We start from the raw sequence: 21,208 nt of genomic DNA, 5'->3' as shown, positions 1-21,208 counted from the left end.
ATCACTCAGAAAGCTGAACTCCTTCATTCTCTCGACTTCGAACTAGTACAAAAACGTAAAGTGCTAATGCAAACTTTAAAACTCCTCAAGAAAACAGTGACACCATCACAGCATGCCGACATCAAACAGGCTATAGCCCATTATAGATCTTGGTGCTTCAACCACAAAAATGCGCTGATTGCAGAAGCAATGTTGCCCTCCCTGCGAGGAAAATCGACGGCTCAGACATGGTCGCTAATTAGATAATTAAAGACTACACAGCAATGTCTCCAATCAGCAGGGGTGACGGAAGCAGCATGGAGATCTTTCTACACAAAGCTCTTTGGACAACCGGAGTGGAATGTGCAAACGGAAGAGAGGCTCGCTGAGGTTTGGCACCTACAATTGGATCAACAAGATTTGATTCTCATGATTCGTAAATTGAGCCCTTCGAGGGCCCCGGGCCCAGTTGGGATATCAAACCAGATGCTTAAAGAACACCCATAACAGTGGCCAAACCTGCTAAGCACAATAATTCAAAAATTATTAACACAAAACAGATACCGGTATCATGGAAGACCACGCACGTAATCCCCATATTTAAAGAGGACCCAAGATCGGAACCAGGAAACAATAGATCGATAGCCCTACTTGACGTGCTAAGTAAACTATAGGCGGCCTTGCTGTTAAAGCATCTGAACCAATGGCTATAATCAAACAATCTCCAAGATAAATTCCAAGCGAGTTTTGTAAAAGGCCTAGGAACAGCGCCGCCTGCCTTTATTATCTCCCTACTTAAGGCCAAAACTCAGAGGTCACATAGTAAACTTCATCTTGCATTCATTGAATTTTCAAAGGCTTTTGACAGTATTGACAGAACACACCTGCGGTACAAATTGGCTAAGAATAACTGCCTGAAGGGCCTTTCAGACCAAATAAAAGCCTTGCACTCTAATACTTCTATCAGAGTATTTCTTAACACGGCTGGTCTATTGAGTGAGGAAATTCCGACACACAGAGGAGTGAAGCAAGGTTGTCTCCTGGCTCCTACTCTACAATTTCTATATCACAGACCTGGATGAACATATGAAGACCATCCGCAGTTTTCCACCGAAAGTGGGTCTAACCAAAATAACTAATTGTATGCAGGCGACCTTGTGCTTATAGATCGCACTGAAATAGGCCTGCAAAGACAATTAAATGGTCTCCAGAAATACGCAGAACTGAGTAAATTGGAAATGAATATCAAAAAAACGAAAATACTGACTTTCAAAAATGGTCAAGAGAAAACACAGCAGAAACCCAAAGGGTGCTTGAAATTGACAAGACCACAACTTTCAAGTATCTAGGAATAATAATCTCCAACAACAACGTGGAAACCCAAACTGTGGAAACTCTGAAATTTAAAGCCAGGACATTGGCGAGTCAAGCAAGGAACCTAAAGAGAAAGTACTGCAAATTGCCATTGATTCCCATACTGGAGTTCTACAAAGTGAAGGTATGCCGACTCTAACTGATGGAGCCAAAGCCATTCCGAATATGTCATCTGTTTGGTGGGCCTGTTTGGAAGGATGTTTTTGGAAGAAAGTTCTGGGTATGCCCTCATCGTTTCCAATACAAGTGATTAGTAAATAACTAGGCTTGAGCTCGTTGAGAATGGTGGCACAATGGAAGAAACTGAGCTTCTATGCAAAATGTCAGAGTAACTTTCCGGCGTTGATGATGGAAGGGATCCAGCAGGAATTGCGACTTGGCACACACCCCTGAATACTAGCATGGGCAGCGGAGTGCAAAGCAATGCTGTCAAGCCTGGAAAGTCAATTGGAAGACTTGCTTTTGACTCGAGGATCAATAAAGAAAAATCTTAAGCACAAGGATTGGATAAAGAAAAATCTTAAGCACAAGGATTGGATTACCACCATTGATAAAGTAGCCCAGTTCAAACTCCATCAGGATCTAGCAGCAGAACCAAGGAAACTAGGATGGCTGCAGCTGTGCACAAAAAGATGCCCAGACTGGGGGATATGGACAGTTTTCATGAGAAACCGCTTCAATATTTGTAACACCGGAGAAATCATTGCAGCCCGGTACCCTAACAAAGATAAAATCGCCTCATGCAGATTCTGCGGTAAAACAAATAGGAAAGAACTGATGCACCTGTTCACCACCTGTTCTCATTTCGCGCAGCAAAGATCTCGAATGTTCGGCCATTTCTCAGCCAACTATACAACAGTGACAGCCGATCGTTGGTGGAAATATATGCTTGGTGGACCAAAATCGAATTTGATAATTGCTATGGTCGGTTTCTACAGAGCAGTCTTGGAAGCAGTACTTGCAGGGAAAACCTTGGGACAGACGAGTCCTAAATAGAAAATCCTGATAGGTGACCAGGACCTGGAAAAGGCAAAGGGAATAAACTATTTGTAAGAGATCAGTGGATGACTCATTTAGCTAAAAGTATTTGTGTACACTGTAAAGCTAATAAATAAATAATATAAAAAAGTGTATTCTTATTTGGTGTCCATTAGTCCTTCCTCATTGGTAGCGTGCAGCTAAATTATATTTGGTGAATTCTTTAACTGGTGGGGTTTAAATGTATGTGCCTATTATGCATGAGCGACCAAGTGCAGTGAGGGAGCCTGAACCAAAGCAGGGGGATTCTGGGCAAGTTCTCCTCCCAAGAATTTCTTTTAAATAATCGGTTTAAATGGTGCATTTTACAGCACTTTCTGTGATGTGGGATGCATTGACCGACTAGGCTCTGCCCTGCGACATCACTGTGTGCTGGTGGCACCGGAACCAACAAAATGGCTGCAAAAAGCCCTATGCGTGCTAAACCTCTGAGAATTGCGCAGTGAAACCAGAAAGTTGGCTGCCAATCTACTTTGCCTGTGTCAGTAGTGGAACAGGAGACCACACTGCTAAAACCTGTCACTAGGCTGCCCACAGAGGGAAAATGGCAACTACATGAAAGGCAGTGCTTCATTGCAAGGAAACCCAGAAGTGCGCTGAAATCCGTTTTTCCTTGGTTGCTGAAATTACAAAATAATGGTTCCCAAACATCAGAAAAGATCCAACATCCTTGCTGGGTGTTACCCGTCACTTATTTAAAGATTCCACATAAGCACACAATGTCAGGAGAAGCAGATTTCATCACAAGAATATCCACATTAAAAAAGGTGCTTGCCTGGGAAAATCTGTCAGATATGGGCGCAGTACCGTCGGCCGCCTGTATGAAAGCTACCATTTAATTACCCTGGAAGCTTAAACTTGTACAGTAAAATCAAATGGTTGAAATGATGTGACTTGCTATCAAAAGCAATATAGGTTGCCACTATTTAATTTATATGTTTAAAAAGACTGGAATTGGAGATATGTTTGCCTGTTTTAAAAATTGTAACTTTAATTTCAACAAAGAACAATTTAACAATTAACTTTAAAGTAACCTGATTCAGCAAAACTTCAAATAAGCTTCCCCCACTGGGAAACACACCACCCTTCTGCTTCTCATCAAAGGACAGGAGCTCACATTCAGGTGTTGATTGAAAGGGGAGGGGCACTGGCAGCTGCTCCTGGGACTGAGACAAAAGACTTCCTGGATTGAAAAGAATATGCAGATGCGAGTGTCAAGAGAGACTCCTGCCAGAGGGAAGAGGCAGGGCTTGCTCTTGACCCACCCAAAACTTTGGAGGCGGGGACAGACAGTTATGTGTATTCTTAAAGCACAAGAAAGTATATTTTGAAAAGGACTGACTGAGGACTGTGCAGAATTGTGGAAATTTGTAAAATGACAGTATTGTTAATATGAAAATTCTGGTCAGTGTTTAAAACTACTCAGAACTCTGGGCTATGTTCAGGGACAAGACTATAGAATTTGTGGTTTTGTATCAATTGTGGTGATGGCAGAAACACAAAACTTCACATGATTATGTCCAGATGTCATGCGCACATATGTGTAAAAATGTGGACAAATCTGACATTGGGTACCAGACCAAAAGTGCAAAAAATTGCCAAATCGAGACCCGAGCTCTCACCAAGACGGGGCTCGGATGAATACTTGCTCCAACAAATATCTGATATAAATATGCTATTGGTATTAATGTTATAACATTGTAAATATGTCTTATTAGAAAAATAGATTTCATGTGCAGAAACAAAGGGGAGGTACTCCCTGGATTATAAAATACAGATTATAAAATACAGCGTCATCATGACACCAAATCAGGGGAGAGGAAAGACCCTAATCAATAGAATCCCTAGGGGTGTGCCTAGTAGAAGTCAGCATACCCACCCATTTAGAAAATACATAAATAGAGATAGTTTAGGACCTAGAGACACCCATTCACCCACCATCTGATTGCTGGCGAAGCACTTTGCAAGAGAAATCCATATTCCAGACTCCAGAACTTTGAAAGCAGAAAGGCCCATTTCCAAAGCTGAACCCTTCTCAGCTTCGCCTTTTAAAATCCTGAAACCAGATTTTACCCCAGACCTCCAAGGGGAACAAAAAGAAAAGAACAGCCTGGCTGAGCTGTGCTGCTTTCTTGCTAAGAATTCTTGTCAGAATCCCGTGACCCGACCCAGTAGAGCTGAGCTGTGACCAGATAGCAGAGAACCAGAACCAACCCGTCAGATCCAGTCCAATTTTGCCGTGCAGTGTCCAGAGTGCCGTGCTGAGTGCAGAACCAGAGCTCCTTGAGTCCAGTCCGGTGTGCCAGCAGAATTCCAGTCCAGAAAGTATCCCTGACCAGATCTCTGACGGGTCCATTCCAAACAGTGGTAGTGAGTATCCATAGCATAGGATTGTTTCTAGCATATGTATTATCCATAAGTCATCCCTATCCAAACCCACTCTCTTATATCCAGAACTGCATTGTAGAAAATCTTTGGTCTTACCTGAATCTTAACTGAATCTTTCTCTCATCCCGATAGTCCTTTGGTAACAGTAGTGTTAAAACCATCTTTGCGCTAATATATTTGCTGAAGAAAGACAAGCGTCTCGGCGGGCAAAAACCAGACAGAGGCGTCACTGGACTGGTGGCTGTGCTGTCGTGTAATTTGTGGTTTCATAGACTCCCTAGTATAAGAAACTTGTTTGTAATTTTAAAAAAAGCGCAACCTTGTTCTACAAATTTGGACTCTTTCTGAACAAAACCAACCTCTACAAAAACCTTCATAACTTCCTCACTGTGCATGCTAGAAACGAAATTTAAGTGTCCACTTGAAGCTAACATCCTCAGCTTTCCAGAAAACCCACTCCTCTAGTTTTTACGCAATCGCGCTTACCACACGCGGAAAAGTTTGCCGCAAATTTTTCGTTTGGCTCAAATCTATCACGTGTGAAACAACTGTACATTGCATCCGACCTCAGGATTAAGTTATGAATCTGCTAGTTATTCAATAATCATTGCTAATGTTTATCTGAAACTATACAAAGCGGCTCCCACTAGTATTGAATCCATGTTCAGTGTTTTTACCGTTCCATTCAAAGCCACAATCAAAACCATTTTGACAAGTTGCAATCATTCCTGTTTTTCCCTGTGTTTGCTGGGGGGAAATTGGGATTGATACTGTAATTGTTGAGTGTGTCTTCCTGAAACCTGTTTTCTCTCCTTCCATCTTGTTATACTGCATATTGGGGGGATTGAGTAGTGTGCAGGGAGAAAGAGTGATCACTTGCCTTTTGAGTGAACACACACAAAAGTATTATTTCTATGCTGCATTATTTTCCCTACCAATACTCTGTGTGATTAAAGAGATTTATTGTGACATCACCGCATTGGTGATCATTGTATAAACCATTAAATAGTGTTATATATATATATTGTGAAAATACCTAAAATTAATCTTTTTAACTTTGCAAAACAGCCTGCTTCCTGGTTCAGTGTGACCGGGGGGATTCAAAGAGAGGGGCATGATATAAGGGTATATCATTCAGAAATAAAAGAATGTATAGACATAAATAAATAATGAAGGGTTCCAGCTGTGCATCACACGCTAGGCATTGACTTAGGTGGAGTGCCGGGTCGAAATCACTTACAGTGAAAAACAGGATACATTGCCACAGTTTGCTATCCATTTTGTATGGAAGTACATGAAAACCCCCAAAAATACAAGTTACCAACAGTGCCCAGGACTATTTCCCAATGCATTTTCATTACGCCTTTGTCCACAACTTATGCTAGTATATACAATATTTTCATGCTGGCCGTGCCCATACATGTCCATGCATACTGCACCAAAATGTTAGGATTACCATGTAAGGACTCTCAGCCAGTAAAAATGCCATGCCACAGAAAGAAAGCTGGCTAGACTTGCCTACATTGGATGTAGGCTAGTGACAACACTTGTCATGATTGCTTTACCCTTTATGTACAGTTAATATGCACAGTAACTGTGCATTAAGGGTAAAGAAAAATCAAGTGTTGTTATGGGGGTAGACTGGCCTACATTCAATGTAGGACAAGTCTATCCAAGTAACAACCAGAGCTGCCATTTGACCCGTCACTTGTGGGTTTGACACGCAAAAATACAACAAACCCTCGAGGCCACAAATGTGTCAGAAACTCCACGAGCAGGGCAGGCTGAGAAAAACTATCGTTACTTACTTAAGTGATTACTTTATTACATGCAAAGCGAGCCTTTCATCTCCGTAGAAGGGCTTTACTGAGGCCTGCTTCTGCCAGTGACAGAGAGAGCTTTGACCTCCTGTGATTTCCTAAAGTTGGCAGTTTTCACATCCCAGGAATGGTACAGCCTTGCTGTCACATCTAAAAAAAAGGGAAAAAAAGAATAAAGGGCTTGGGAGTCAGGCACATACGTTATTGGTGGGTCTGGGTTAAAAGAAAAAGCTAAATGCTGAAAATACACCATGCACTGATATAGAAGTGTTTACAATTGGGTTAATTGACACGATAATTGTGTTTGCCCTATCACTACACATATGAATTATTGATGTTTCAATTTGTCAAGAAAGTCACTACTGTAAACGTACATTCCCAGAACATTTTTGCCCAAGATCACAAGGCTCTCCAGTGCAATCCAATCACATCTAATTACATATTAAAGGGTAACTCACAAGTGCAATGCACTGCACTCTTTAGCTGAGTGTTGCAAATAAGATGGCATGCTTGTCTTTCAAACTAATCACAAATAGTATGTAATTGTCAGCTCTATTAGGGCAAATACACTTATCTATGCTATTAAACGCTATTACCAAAATTTAAAAAAAAGGGAACTGTGCTTTTTTCTAATTCTAACGGAAGTGTCCTCAATATCATGGTTTCACAGTGCATTTTGTCCCTTTTAATGAGTTAGGCAGATTATGCAAATTATGCAAATTATCCGAGTGCGAGCCATGGGAGTGTGAGCAGCGCATAAATGACCCTCGAGGCACTGTGAAAAGTTGGCATCTCTGAGTAATTACAGTTACCATGTTTGCTTTACCCTTGATGCACAGTAACTGTGTGTCAAATGCAAAGCAAAGATAAGTGCTATTATGTGGAAAGACTGCGATGCATTCAATGTAGACAGGGAATGCCCCGGGCGAAAGAAGATTTGGCATCTCTGCCGTCAGCACTGGAGTTGGGGTCTTTTCACTTAAATAGGGTGGTGTCAGCCCCGGCTTTGGGATGCCTCAAGCCTCCCACATTGAGGAGGTTGCAGGAAGAAGGCAGCACTCTGCTTTGATGTCTGAGTGCTAAGCCCTGAGCACTGATGGGAATGGTGTGCTACCAAGATCTTGTCAGATTTCTCAGCTGGGAGAGCAGACTATTTACATTTAAACATTGATTAACATGGCAGCAGTAGCAAACATACAGTGTCAGCGAACACAAGCCTGGACAGGCGATATCAATACCCTATCCCTATAATGACATGCTTTCAAAACTGTCATCCAGCCACCCTTCAAAAAATAAATTGAGGCTGGTTCGTTCACTGCACCAGCTCAGGGAGGCACCCTACATAAAAGAAAAGCTCCAGGTATTAGCGCAGGATGCCTTTCTGTCCTGAGGACCAGGAATGACCCAGTAAACTTGCGTTCTGCTTCAGAGGACTTGGCACGAGACTGAATGCAGAACTATCCACCCACACATCCTGTTCAAAAGATGTCCAAATGGGCATACATATGTCTTCCAATTTACACTGATGTATTATATTATGACCAATGAAAACAGCAGAGTTCAAATTCCTTTTCTCACTCAAAAGGATTTCTTGCTGTATCACTATCAGAGACATGTTTACAATTTAAAATTGTGCGCAATTTTACCTTTGAAACATGCATTTTGCATAAACGCAAAGAGCATTTTGGAACATAAGAAATCCTTGGCGCAGCCCTCCCCCTACCCCACGAAGAAGGGGGAGCCCAGAGTATTTTATTTCTGGCCAGCGAAAGGCTACCCTGCGCTGATGTAGCAGCAAACCATTTTTAAAATGGAAAGCTGCCCTCAACACAGGAGCTTTTGAAAATGGAAGCTTTTCACTTTAAAAGGGGTACGCTGCCACACCAGCACAGGACAGCCTTTAAAAGGCTTCCCCAAGCTGTCGTGGTGGTGGTGCCCTATTAAGGTGAAAACTTCCGCTCTAGCTCTGGAGAAGGGAATGTTAAACTTAAATAGGAGGCTGCCACAACGCCAGTTCGGGGCAGCCCTGGAGAGGGAACTTTTCACTTAAATAGGGAGCCGCCACCACAACACCTCAGGGGATACTTACTAAGGTTGCCCTGTGCTGGAATGGCAGAAGCGCCCAACTCAAATGAACACATCCGCTCCCCTGTGCTGGAGTGCCCGGTGCAGCACGAGAGTAGGGCATGTTTCATTTAAATAGTGTGCCTCCACCACGCCAGCTCAGGGGAAGCGCTTGAAAGGCTTCCCCCGAGACGGTGTGGCAGCAGCACCCTTTGTAATTGAAAAGTGACCCCCATAGGAAGAGAAAAGGTCCTGGGGGGGCTTTTCATCTACGTAGGTTGCAACCAACACGCCAGCATGGGGGAGCCTTTTATTTTATAAAGGATGCCACAGCCACGCCAGCACAAAGGAGCTTTTTGCTGGACCGAGTGGCCTTCCCCTCCTCTGGGTACGTAGACACACTGCCTAATAGGAGAGGATGCGTCTCCTGTCAATCAGCGTGTTCACATTGAGCAACATGAACACGCTGACTGGCAGGAGAGATCCTCTCCTGGCAGGCAGCGTTACGCTGATAGAGTAATAATTAGAGCCGGCAGTGTCAGTATTCCGACACCACGCCGGCTTTCATAATTAGCCGCTATATTTGTTGTGGAGCCCAAAGGCTGTGCAACAAACAAACAAAAAAAGAACCTTGCGGGGGAAGTGCCCCTGCAGAGAGATAGACAGCACAGTCCCCCGTGAAGTAATCAAGGGGGATTGTGCTGCTAGTCGCTCAGGTCAGGTGCCGCCTGCTGCTCAGGCAGGGGGCGGTGCCCCCATTCACCCATAGTGGCTGTCCGCCACACGAGACAGCACCAGGATTACTCTATGAAATGAGCCCAGCTAGGTAGGCACCGGTGGCTGGTACATTTGTGCACGTCTAAATCTTTTTTATTTTTAATTATAGACATTTGAAGCGATGTTAGCATCACTTTTATTTGGTGTGGAGTTTCCTCATGATGCAATCTGATGTGATCAAAATATGACATAACGTTTTTTTTTAAATGTGTACTTTAATACACAGCAATTTTGTTTTTAGGTCAAAGATGAGATGGGCGTTCTCACCCAGAAGAAAGGGGTCAACTCTTTTAAGATGTTCATGGCCTACAAAGGCCTGTTCATGGTGGACGATATGGAGCTGATAGCAGCCTGTTCGCGGTGCAAGGAACTTGGCGCGATTGCCATGGTGCATGCTGAGAACGGAGACTTGATTTCAGAGGTACAGGCTAATAAGTGTATCATATCACTGATCAAGCTTTGGGCTGTTGCATGCCTAGAGGTGTGAATGGAAACTGGTGCCCACTGTCCGACAGTAAATATGTTTACAATGCACAGAACTGAACCCGAAGTTTTTTCTCCCTTTGTTCTCCAATTTAACCAGTCATTTCATTGGAATTTAAGATGGCATGGTTGCTGGGCCAACCATTGTTAAAAAATGTTTTTCCACCAGCCTGAACAAAGCAAAGAGAGAACACTTCATAAACCCTCGAATTCGGGAAGCTTCTCAAGACTTTCCTTTACACCTCCTCCTTCTCTTCCTCCCTCCTCTGCTAAATCCCACAGTTGCTGAGATTGGTGACCATGGCCCTATGTCTCCTCCCGGGTCCCAGCCTCCCACACCCAATTGCTTACAGCATTCACCCTCCCAGCACTTTCCCTGGCACTCACTGGCCTGTGTCACCACATGCCTGCACTTATTTATTGGCAACTGACCACTCCTCCTATGCACTTACAGCTGCTCACTCCCTAGCACTTCCCTCTTGACACACCTAGCACTTACCCCCCATTCCCTCATTCCTCTCTCTCTCTGAACTTGCACGTTCTGAATGCTCACAAGGCCTAGTAGGTCCGCCTCTATCGTTCATTGTTATTTTGTTTTCATTCCCACCGTGCCTCCCTGTTGCCCCGTTGGCGCTTTGAAACACAATTTACTAGTTAAATTAGCGCCTTACAAATGCACAATAAATACATAAATGAAATAAATACATTCATTAAGAAAATGAGGGTCTGTGCATAATTAAAGATGTCGACTTTTTGTGCAACTGTGTGTTTTGACATCTATGAGTCGGCAACGTACGGTTCACCAATGAAGCAATAGCTTTGGGCCTTTTACCAGGAAGGCTGACAGTGCGAATGCTGATGGCAACTTTGAAAAAAACATCTGTGGAAAATACTTCCTAAATCTAATTAGTTGGTGGTGAAATTACTGCAGTTGTTTAACTAGTATCATGACTTATACCCAAATGGGCACATTCACAAATAATCCATGTTGCTTAGCAAGGTGTGGTATGCGCAACTTGAACCTACAACTCGACTCAAGTTGTGTGTCCATAGTAACTTACAAAGAATTTACAAAGAATTCCATATGTGTCAGGCGCAAATTGCACCTGCCACACCTTGCATGTGCAAATTGACCTGATTCATGAACAAAGTTAGTGAACACAGGAAAGTGAAAACATCTTGTTTTTATAGTTTTACCTAAAAGTGGTGTCAACCTTTGCAAAGTCACGCAAAGATGAGGCAGGCAGGGCCAGCAGTCATAGCAGTGTCACTCGTGGAAAGCTCTGAATGCTGGCTACTGGCTAAAGCGAATCAGGGATGTATGGTTTGGAAGTATCAGGCAGATCCGCATTGTCTTTGCATGAGAGTCGGTCCAGTGCAGCCGGATGAGTTGTGGAGTGATGTGGAGAGTGGAATGCCCAGCACCAGTACCCCTGAGGCCAGCCACACAGAGCCTGGGCAGGATGTTGGTGTACCAGCCCAACGTTTGGCGGCGTGGGCATTCACACTGAAGGATTGCAGAATGATGCACTTGCAGGGGCGGGAGCTGCATGGCAGGCCCTGTACTTACTGTGGAGCTGGCATTATTGAAGCCAGCGAATGGATAGGGGTGAGTTATTAATATTCTCCCACCTTTTCCTCCCACCCACGTTTTGTGGGCATTTTGATCGTGGAGAAAACATGGCAGGACCAGGAAGCTGCGCTGCCCTGCACCATGCTCGCAGCCAGCATGCCCATTATGGCGTAACTCTGGGGGAACCTGTGATTTGGGGTAGGGCTCTGTGACTGCCCTATGCCCTGGGGTTGGTATATGTCATAGAGGCTTCTTTCTTAAGGCCCTCCAAGGTGTTTTCGCCTCTTCTAAAGGGGGCCAATGTGCCATCATGAAGAGGTTGTGTCAGACCCTAGTATTATTGTCGGACTCCCCCTCTGTTAGTCCCGCCTTCCTGTTTACATAAATTGGCCTTACGGTCACTAATGCTTAAGTACTGTTTCTTTCTTTTACACGGTTTTATACATCATCATTTGAACAGCTTCCTTCCAGCGTTGTGATGCCTTTTTTTTAAAATAGTAAACCAATGTTCTATCAGCAATGTACCATACCATGGGCCTCATCATGGGTTTGGTGAAATCTCGGTGGTAAATCCGCTGAGATACCACAAAATGGAATTACCATTACCGCTACTTGGTCTGGCAGAATTACTACCAGATTACAAGTGGTGTGAGGTGGTGTTAATCCCCATTAATTGGAGTCTGTAGGACTCCTGGGGATTTCAGAGGAATTACCTCTGGCGGTAATTCTGCTCAATTTTGCTTTTTTTGGTAAAATGGTGGCAAATTTACCTCCAGATGAATCCTCTCCACCAACTCGTACTTGGGCGGTGCGGTAATGTGGCAGTCATAGAATTACCACCGTATTACGGCCACATTTTACCATACCATCCACCTTGTAATGAGGCCGAAAATGTTACATTCAGTATACTTTGTTGTAGTTTATTTTTCCCTGTGACAAATCTGATTGACAGCACTTTGTAACAGAGACAAATTGCTAAAGGGGCAAGTGACTTTACATTTTTTGAGAATCAGTGTACTCCATCTGTGTGTGTATGTGTGTTCCTCATTTGCATTTCACGTGCATTACCGCTCCTCCAGACACACAGTTGTTGCAAATACACAGTGCTTGTAAATGGTGGTACACTCCCTAGTCCATCCAGGACCCCATGGAGTCTGTGCAGTATGGTTGGGGGACAGGGGACAGAATTGGGCATTGTCTGCATTCTGGGGCTTGTGTTATAACAGATTTTGATTTTTGCTAGTGGATGGAGAAAAATGAGGGTCTGACATTGCTTTTCCAGGCCACCTGCTATCCCTCCAGTCCTGCCTGCAGGGCCCTGATATTAGTGAGGAGCGCCTCCGAAGAGGCTGCTCTAACCTTAGAAAAACATAATAGTACGCGTTTTTTGAGCTATCTGGCATGTGTGAGCAATGGCAGGAAAACACGTAGCACAATTAACAGAAAATGCTTATATCAAAGAAATGTTGATCCCATGCGCGACATAACTCAATGGGCCTCATTACGACCCAGGCGCTAATGGGTTAACGGCGCTGTAAAAGGCTGTGGCGCTGTTAACCTATTAGCGCCTAATTACGAGGTCCCTTTGCGGGACCCGACCTTAACGGCTGGTGTAGACCAGCCGTTAAAGTAGGGACCCGCAAAGGGACCTTGGTGCTATACCGTACTTAGTGCCTTCCCCATTCCCATTCCCATTGAGCCCTTTACACATCCTCCTTCTCTTCCTCCCTCCTCTGCTAAATCCCACAGTTGCTGAGATTGGTGACCACGGCCCTATGTCTCCTCCCAGGTCCCGGCCTCCCACACCCAAATGCTTACAGCATTCACCCCTCCCAGCACTTTCCCTGGCACTCACTGGCCTGTGTCACCACATGCCTGCACTTATTTATTGGCAGCTGACCACTCCTCCTATGCACTTACAGCTGCTCACTCCCTATCACGTCCCTCTTGATACACCTAGCACTTACCCCCCATTCCCTCATTCCTCTCTCTCTCTGAACTTGCACGTTCTGAATGCTCACAAGGCCTAGTCGGTCCGCCTTTATCGTTCATTGTTATATTGTTTTCATTCCCACCGTGCCTCCCTGTTGCCCCGTGGGCGCTTTGAAACACAATTTACTAGTTAAATTAGCGCCTTACAAATGCACAATAAATACATACATAAAATAAATACATTCGTTAAGAAAATGGGGCAAAAATGGGAATGGGGAAGGGCCATGGAGGAAGGGGGAATTACCGCCGCGCCAACCTTGTAATGGGGTGGTAATTCCCCCTTTCTCCATGGCGGAGTTGATAACTTACCGGCATGGACCATGGTGCTAATAGCACCATGGTCTTCCGCCAGGGTCGTAATGAGGCCAAATGACTTAAGAACTTTCCCACCATGTAAGCAAAGTAGGGTGTAAAAATACAAAATAAAGCTAATTCTAATTAATACTATACTGTATCTCTCATCAATGAGAACCCGAAGCAGTGAACCACTATACACTGTTAAGAGAATTTAGGTTGAGTATCAGAAACAAGAAAAGCTTATCCTTCACCAGATGAATTGCAGATACAGTTAAAAACTCAAGAGGGCCCTATGGGGTCCTGCGTGATCTACTTACTCCCAGATGAAATGTCTTCCATGAAGCACTTATGGGATAGGCCTGCATAATTATTTCAAGATAAAACACAGACATTTCATGAGAAAGGAGGAACTATATACTTCGATTTTCCTACCTCAATCTGTCAACAAATATTGATCACAAATACTATTGATCTTTTCTCATATTTTCGCACAGGTTGCCTCACAGGTGGTTACTAAAAGTAATCACCTTTCTTTCCGAAAGAACCTTCACCAAGAAGGATTTAAGGTTGCCTCACAGGTGGTTATTAAAAGTAATCACATTCCTTTCTGAAAGAACCTTCACCAAGAAGGATTTAAAGGCAAGCATTAGTTACTGAAGATGTGTAATATCCTGAATTCTTTGATTATAAGTGGTCACGCCCCAAGTGGTGTTAAATATATGATGGAAAAGCTTTTTCTGAAAAAACCTTCCCGTGAACCAAGCATTATGTTAATTTCAGGCCGATGTGCCCTATCTGAATAAATCATAAAACAGTGCTGTGGCGATCGATCAGTGATTTGTGGAAGAATACAAGCTCTTGCACAAACTCCATTCTGGACTATGGACAGAGGCTCTCATTATGGGGTTGCCGGTAAAACCCACCGATAGGTGGCAGGTTACCAGCAACCCCATAACACTGTTTCCGCTGCCTGACACTCTGGCACCACCAGGATATTATGGCAGGCAGCAGGACGGTAAATCCCCATTTCCGTGGAGTCCCATAGGATGCTCCATGTGTCACCGAAGCACTGGCACCATTGCTAGCACTGCCGGTAGGGGCACAGAACTCCCAGCAGGCCTGACCAGTATAAAACAGTGATTCCCTTCAAACACACCTGCCACTGCAAAAGTAGCAGATGTGAAACATTTTCCCCCATTGGACTTGGAGCTGGGAGGGGCCTAACAATACTCCTCCCACCAATCTGCAGAATGATCGGCAGAGGAGACCCTTGGATCCAACCCAATTGGGTGGTAGCCATGCAGGATACCAGACCACCACTCCATCTAACACTACCACCTACATCAGGCCGAGATCCATGGGTAAAAGACGCATCCTGGGGTATGTTTACACTCCCCCAGCGCAGAAAGGGGGCCCAACTAAGTAGGTACCGCCCTGAGAAACTTCCCTCAAAACTTCAAATACTCCACCGCCCAACCTAAGCTTCTTTCCCATATACCCTTCAAACCCTAATTTCCAGAATAACCCACCTCTCTCTCCCCACTTTCAGCACAATAGATTCTGAATCCGGGAAAAGGGGTTACCTAGGATGGAAGGTTATGAGGAGGGAAACTCCAAATACCCAAGCTACTTTAGGAGAAGCGACAGCCCCCCTTTCCGGGAGCAGCAAAGGTATGAATCCAGATCTCCCTACCATCCAGAAAAAATGGCACAACTGGAGCGACATGTCCAACAATTAACCCATGACCTGGGTTGTATTTTGAGGGCTCAGCAGAACCCTCAACTGGAAACTGCTGGCCAGAATAACTCAACACCCGGATCTGGGGCCCTGAGGGATTAATGACAGGAAGAAACCAACAAGTTCCAGAGGAGGGGGCCCGGGTGGAAGGGCATTGTGAAGCTTTATAGGAAGCTTCCTTTCACACCAGAACAAAACCCCTGGAAACCTCTGAGCCTGAACATGAATCTTCTACCCCCTTAAAGCTGCAACCTAAAGAACAGAGGGTAAGTAGGAGAAATCGAAAACCAAAGACAACCCATTTTGTGGAGGAAGTCCACATCATCCCTTTCAAAGGAGAAGAATCCCTGGAGGATCCAGGTAAGAAAACCTTCTCTTTTCAGAGATGGAGGGAGCCCTCCCAAGAAAAAATGGGTCCCAAAAGACCCTGCATTTGACAGGGTAAATATGAAAACCGACCAAGAGCAAGAAGCTCTTAAAGCCAAACAATGTCACCCAGAGGACCCAGAAATCACAGAGGTATCCTACCCCCAAACAGGTTTGGGTAACTGTCTCCAGTAATAGGAGGAAAGCAAAGAATTGGGGAAAAAGAGGCACTTCCCAATCTCTGTTTCTGGGTGAAAAATCTTTTTTACAGATTCCCGGACTCTGACACAGAAAACTGTCCAAAATAACAGTGTTGGAGTTCAATATAAATTTTTTTACTGCCCAGCTGGCAAACAATGCACATTTATTTTGCCCCCTTGAGGAGAGAGAAGGAAGATTTTATGCTCCTGCCAAGGTACATGGTCAGTGTGCATTATCAGCATTGCGGATACTGGATCACAAGACACCCTCCTGTCCAACAAGACCTTCGACCAACTAAACTCATGTAGGTTGGAGAGTCACCAAATTCCCCTCACACCTCTTCCCGGATAACTCCAAAACTAAAATGGGAATGATATTTCCGTTGAAGGGACTGCGGATCTGGAGATAAAAATTGGACGACATAGGGTGAAACACCTGGTGATAGTTGCGACTCCAGAGGGCACACCTTGTCTCTTGGGGAATTTACCTCCTTTGGAGGCTGTCACCCCTGATTGACTGCATGAAGAAGATCCTCTGGACTCAGACTAACCAGCCAATTAAATTAAAACAAAGCACAAATTATGTGAGTTTGTATGGCAGATGCCACCTGATTGAATAGTCCGACAAAATAGATTCAATTTTTAGGAACAATCAAGTCCCAGACATCACCGTCATCTCTGTAGGAGAACAAACCAGTTTTGGGAACACTTTTCCATTCTTGAAAATCAACCTCCCTCTCAGTTTTAAGTGGCATTCCACACTGGAGGGAAATACTCTGAAATTGTATACTAGTTCAAAATCAGAGGAAAACCCAAATCCCATGAAAAAAGATGATGAAAAACCAGCTCAAAGTCTGACCGACATCCAGATTGAAAGTTGAACAGCTGTTTTCCCTCATTCAGATAAATAAGAGGGAGGAGCCTGTTCTCACCATAGTGTGCTTGAATAACGGAAGAAGCTTCATCAGCAAAGCATTATTCAGGAAACCTCCAAAAGATCAGACCATTCCCACATTTAAATTTGATTGGTAAGTGGCAAATGGGCCTGGAAACTCCAAATTCTGAACATCTCCTGCCTAGCAGGTGTTTGCTAAAAATGTCCTTCGGAAACAAAATCATAGAGCATACTTTTTTTGGTTTGAGAGCTGTCCCCTCCTCCTTTTACTTAGGCAGTGGTATTCTCAATCGATTAGCAATTAATTTGGACCTATTTAATAACAAAACCTGGTCCAATCTGGGGGGTAACCCCATGGTCATTGACAGCACTTAGAAAGCATTCCGGTCAGTTCAATTTTTGCCTTATGTGATTGAAGTTCAATTGTTGCCTTATGCGATTGAAGTTCATTTGAGAGAAGAGGTTACCATCCCAGGACAGGTGCAGCAATTTAGCTAGGAAGAACCTCAAAAACTAGGATCCCTATATAAATTTGAATTATCATCTCCAACAACAAGGTTTGTATTTATATCCGGCACCCCTAGTTCATCGAGAACACGACACCATTTGAATATGGGTGGATAAAAGCGACCCTCGAGGTATCACTTTGGGTGCAGACACCTTTATTAATGGCGGTTGATGGCCAACATTATTCTATTGATTTAGGTAATGAGATCCTTGGGCCAATTCCAAATGACTGCTGCAATTTTAATGAAGGTATCCCTCCGAAAAAAATATTTTCACCAAGCAAGGGGTGAATTTCTTGGTGTAATCTTCCTGCCCTTATGGTGTGGAAGAGGTGATCTGTGACATCAGGAAGGATGAGGTGGTATTCTGAGTCAACAGTGAATAGCTCTCATGCTTGGAACCGCCCGTGCAAGCCAACACCATCACAAGAGATCTCTCCACCCAACTGGAAGATACCACAGAAATTGACAAGCCGAAGGTCTTTCCAGGCTTTGAGCAGATGGTCAAAGAACAAACCAATATTGCTGATGCCTGTGAGACCGAGGGATACACAGGATTGACTCTGCAATGCAGGGATTGAATGAACAATTTCTCCCTGACCACTGAATGAGATTGGTGACCAACCTTGCCACACAAGATTTACAGATGAAACTAATTTAATACTAGGTATCTGTAGTAGTGACTGTCTGAGCAATCAGCCCCGCACCCCCACCCGGGGGCCCCCCATGGAACACCTTTTTTCCAAGTAACCATTCGATGCGTGGTGACTATGGGACACTTCACTGTGCCGTATGAACACCCTACCGCCCCCTGGTTCATTTCAGACAGCATCCAATGCTAATAATTCACTCCAGGTACACATGGGTGCTACCTTCACCCACCCGGATGTATGGGCACTTTGACTAAGAACACGTCTGTCTCATAAACACGCCAGCAGTTACCTTTTACTGTTTGAGTAACATTTTTCACAGCGCCCACACACAGTCGCATATCTCATCCAAATTTGACGTGCCAATCCACTTGCTTGGATACCGCATGCGTTCCCATTTCAATGAATGGACCAAGCTGCCTGTTGCGGGGCTTGACGTGCAACAAACCATCGTTTCCACATTGTGGATATGACATCCAATCAGGTTTTGCACATCTGCGTTCCTGATTGGATGCCACACACACACACCCAACCTGATGTGGGGCCCGACCTGACTCCAGATTGGCCCGCTGACTTGTAATCCAGAGCTTCCGCATTTTTACAATGACACATCCAATCAGGTTTTGAGCATCCGCTCCCCTGATTGGATGTCGCACACACATCCTCCATGAAGTAGGGTCGCGGTAGACGTACCGCTGCAGACCCATTGCTCCACTGTGGACTGCCTCCACTTTGGGACCAGCACCAGTACAAGCGCTGCCCGATGACCACATACAGATGAGCAAGCCATCAGGTGGTTCTTTTGGACTGGAGCATGGACGACATACGATCTGACACCTTAACACTGGATTCAACTTTTTTAGAACGCCGGCAGCCATATTAAGGTATTCACTTGGTGACACACAAGTTTTTCCTTTTGAATCGCCAGGCCCACGCTGTCATTTGGTAATTCGGAATGTACCTTGAATATTAACCACAATGGTTAACTATAGGCACTCATTACACTACATTATATCAGCCTCTGTCTTCTGCTGTTTTCATTCAACACAGGGACAGACGTTTGGCTGGTCCTTGAATAGATGTTTCCTACGCCAAAGACACACGACGCAAGCAACCTTTTTCAGAATCCGATTATATCGGGAAGGAGGAACTTTGGTTGTTTGTGAAGTTTTCCAAAATGTTCTGAATCCAAGATGGTTTGTTGCTATGGAGATCCATATCTGGATGTGAACAGTCAGTGGTACTTACCTCATTCCAAAGCCTCCATTGTATACAACATTAGAAATCTTGCGCAAGGTTGTATAGTGGCCACACATGGGCCAGGACCTTGACATCTACTTAAAGGGGTGTCTTGTGTGTTCTCAGTTTCAGGCAAGTTTTTTCACACACAGAGCCCTCCTACAGAAAAGGGGAATGACAGTGTCTTGGTCGGATTTGCAAGTCAAATTCATCAGGCGAGTGATTCTCTCCTCTCCTCTAGAGGAAACAATTACATGTTGGCCAAGACATCCTTGTTTAACAAGTGAGTAGAATGTCTTCCAGGCCTGAATTGTAAGGCAGAGACAGCTGGCGCACTCATGATCAACCACATCTTCCCTAGTTTCGGCCTTCCACAAAGGATTGAATCAGACCGAGCAAGTCATTTTACCAGTGAGGTGATGACAAAGATGTGGGAGATACTAGGGGTAAAGGGAAAACTCCACATTGCCTACCACCCAACTTCGAGGGGGGGGGGGCTAGGAGGTACAATAAAACAATTGTGGGCATCTTGATGAAGTTTGTGGCGGACTCAGGATCAAGTTGGGACATCCGACTACCGCTTGTCATAATGGCCATTAGGTCGACTCCATCTTCTGCAATAAAAATGTCTCCATTTGAGCTCATGACTGGACGAAAAATTGTGCCACCTCAGCATGTGCTCTACAGAACTCAAGAGCAGACCCTGATCAACGTGTCCACTACACATGAGTACATTGAAAATTTACAGAAACACCTTCAGCATTCTTTTGCTTATGCTCAGCGAAATTTAGAAAAGTTGTCAGAAAGGATGAACGCCTACTACAACTTAAAAACTACCAAGAAGGACTATGAAGTAGGAGACAGGGTCTACCTGTACAATTTCCAAATGAACCAGACCAAGGAGCTGAGGTTCCTCCTCTCTTGGCGCAGTCAGTACCTTTGAAATTGTTGATAAAATCTCACCTGTCGCCTATAAGATCTGCATCCCTTAATGAGAACATACGGAATAGAAATGGGTTCATATAAATTAGTTGAAGAACTGTCACCCCAGACAGACTTTATGACTGATTGAAGAGCACAGTGAGGGTAGAGCCAAGAATGAAAGGAAATGATGGATAATATTGTACAATTACAGGGACTAAAGGAATTTATACTCACAAAGAACATTTAAAATGCCGGATGAAAAAAATAATATTAGTAGAAATGTTCATGTAAGGGAGATAAATGTCAATGTGTTATGTAATGTTTTTTTCTCAAGTTTTATGCCTATTTACTGGGGAAAGAAGTACAGTATGGTATAATATGCTTAACCTGTCTGCAGACTCACTAACTCCTTATGTTCACATCCTGGGGGTAGCAGTTCCAAACGGAGGGGTTCCAGGACCAAAACCCCAAAATCTGAAGAGAGTGGAGTGCATACCAGAGTGCCACTCCCTCACGACAGGAAAATAGCGGAATTGCTCCAATGAGGAAATTCATGGAATGAGCCAAAGCAAAAAGAAAACAAAAACCCCACTGTCCCTTGCTCTTTTCTACAGCTCAACAGAGTCAAAGACCGTGGGAGGGGGGACTTGTGAGGTGCAAAGACAGCTCCAGAGAGACAGTGATTGAGAGGCCATGCTAGGCCCCTATTGTGAGAGTGAAGCTGGCTAATGTGGAGTTCCATTGAAATATAAAAGCCAGTACAAAACAGTGATTTCCAACATAAGACCTAGTGAATGAGCGAGAATGGGCCTCACTCAACTTTATCAAAATGGAAAGGCACTTAGCTGAAGCAGAGTGTGACTAAGAACGGTAAAGCTCCTGGATATGTCCAATGAAGGGGAGAT

The 21,208-nt window shown here is 44.3% G+C and overlaps 1 protein-coding gene across 1 annotated transcript in view; it reads left to right on the top strand.

Annotated features, from left to right (window-relative positions):
* DPYS (dihydropyrimidinase) overlaps positions 1-21,208 on the top strand; it is a 432,875-nt gene that overhangs the window by 194,363 nt on the left and 217,304 nt on the right. The window contains exon 3 of the mRNA XM_069621489.1: positions 9,682-9,861. Within this exon, the coding sequence (XP_069477590.1) occupies positions 9,682-9,861 (180 nt within the window). The remainder of the gene's footprint in view (positions 1-9,681; positions 9,862-21,208) is intronic.

This window comes from Ambystoma mexicanum, chromosome 5q (assembly GCF_040938575.1).
Source record: "Ambystoma mexicanum isolate Mex_15411 chromosome 5q, UKY_AmexF1_1, whole genome shotgun sequence".
NCBI lineage: Eukaryota > Metazoa > Chordata > Amphibia > Caudata > Ambystomatidae > Ambystoma > Ambystoma mexicanum.
This window is presented reverse-complemented; position numbering and strand designations above follow the sequence as displayed.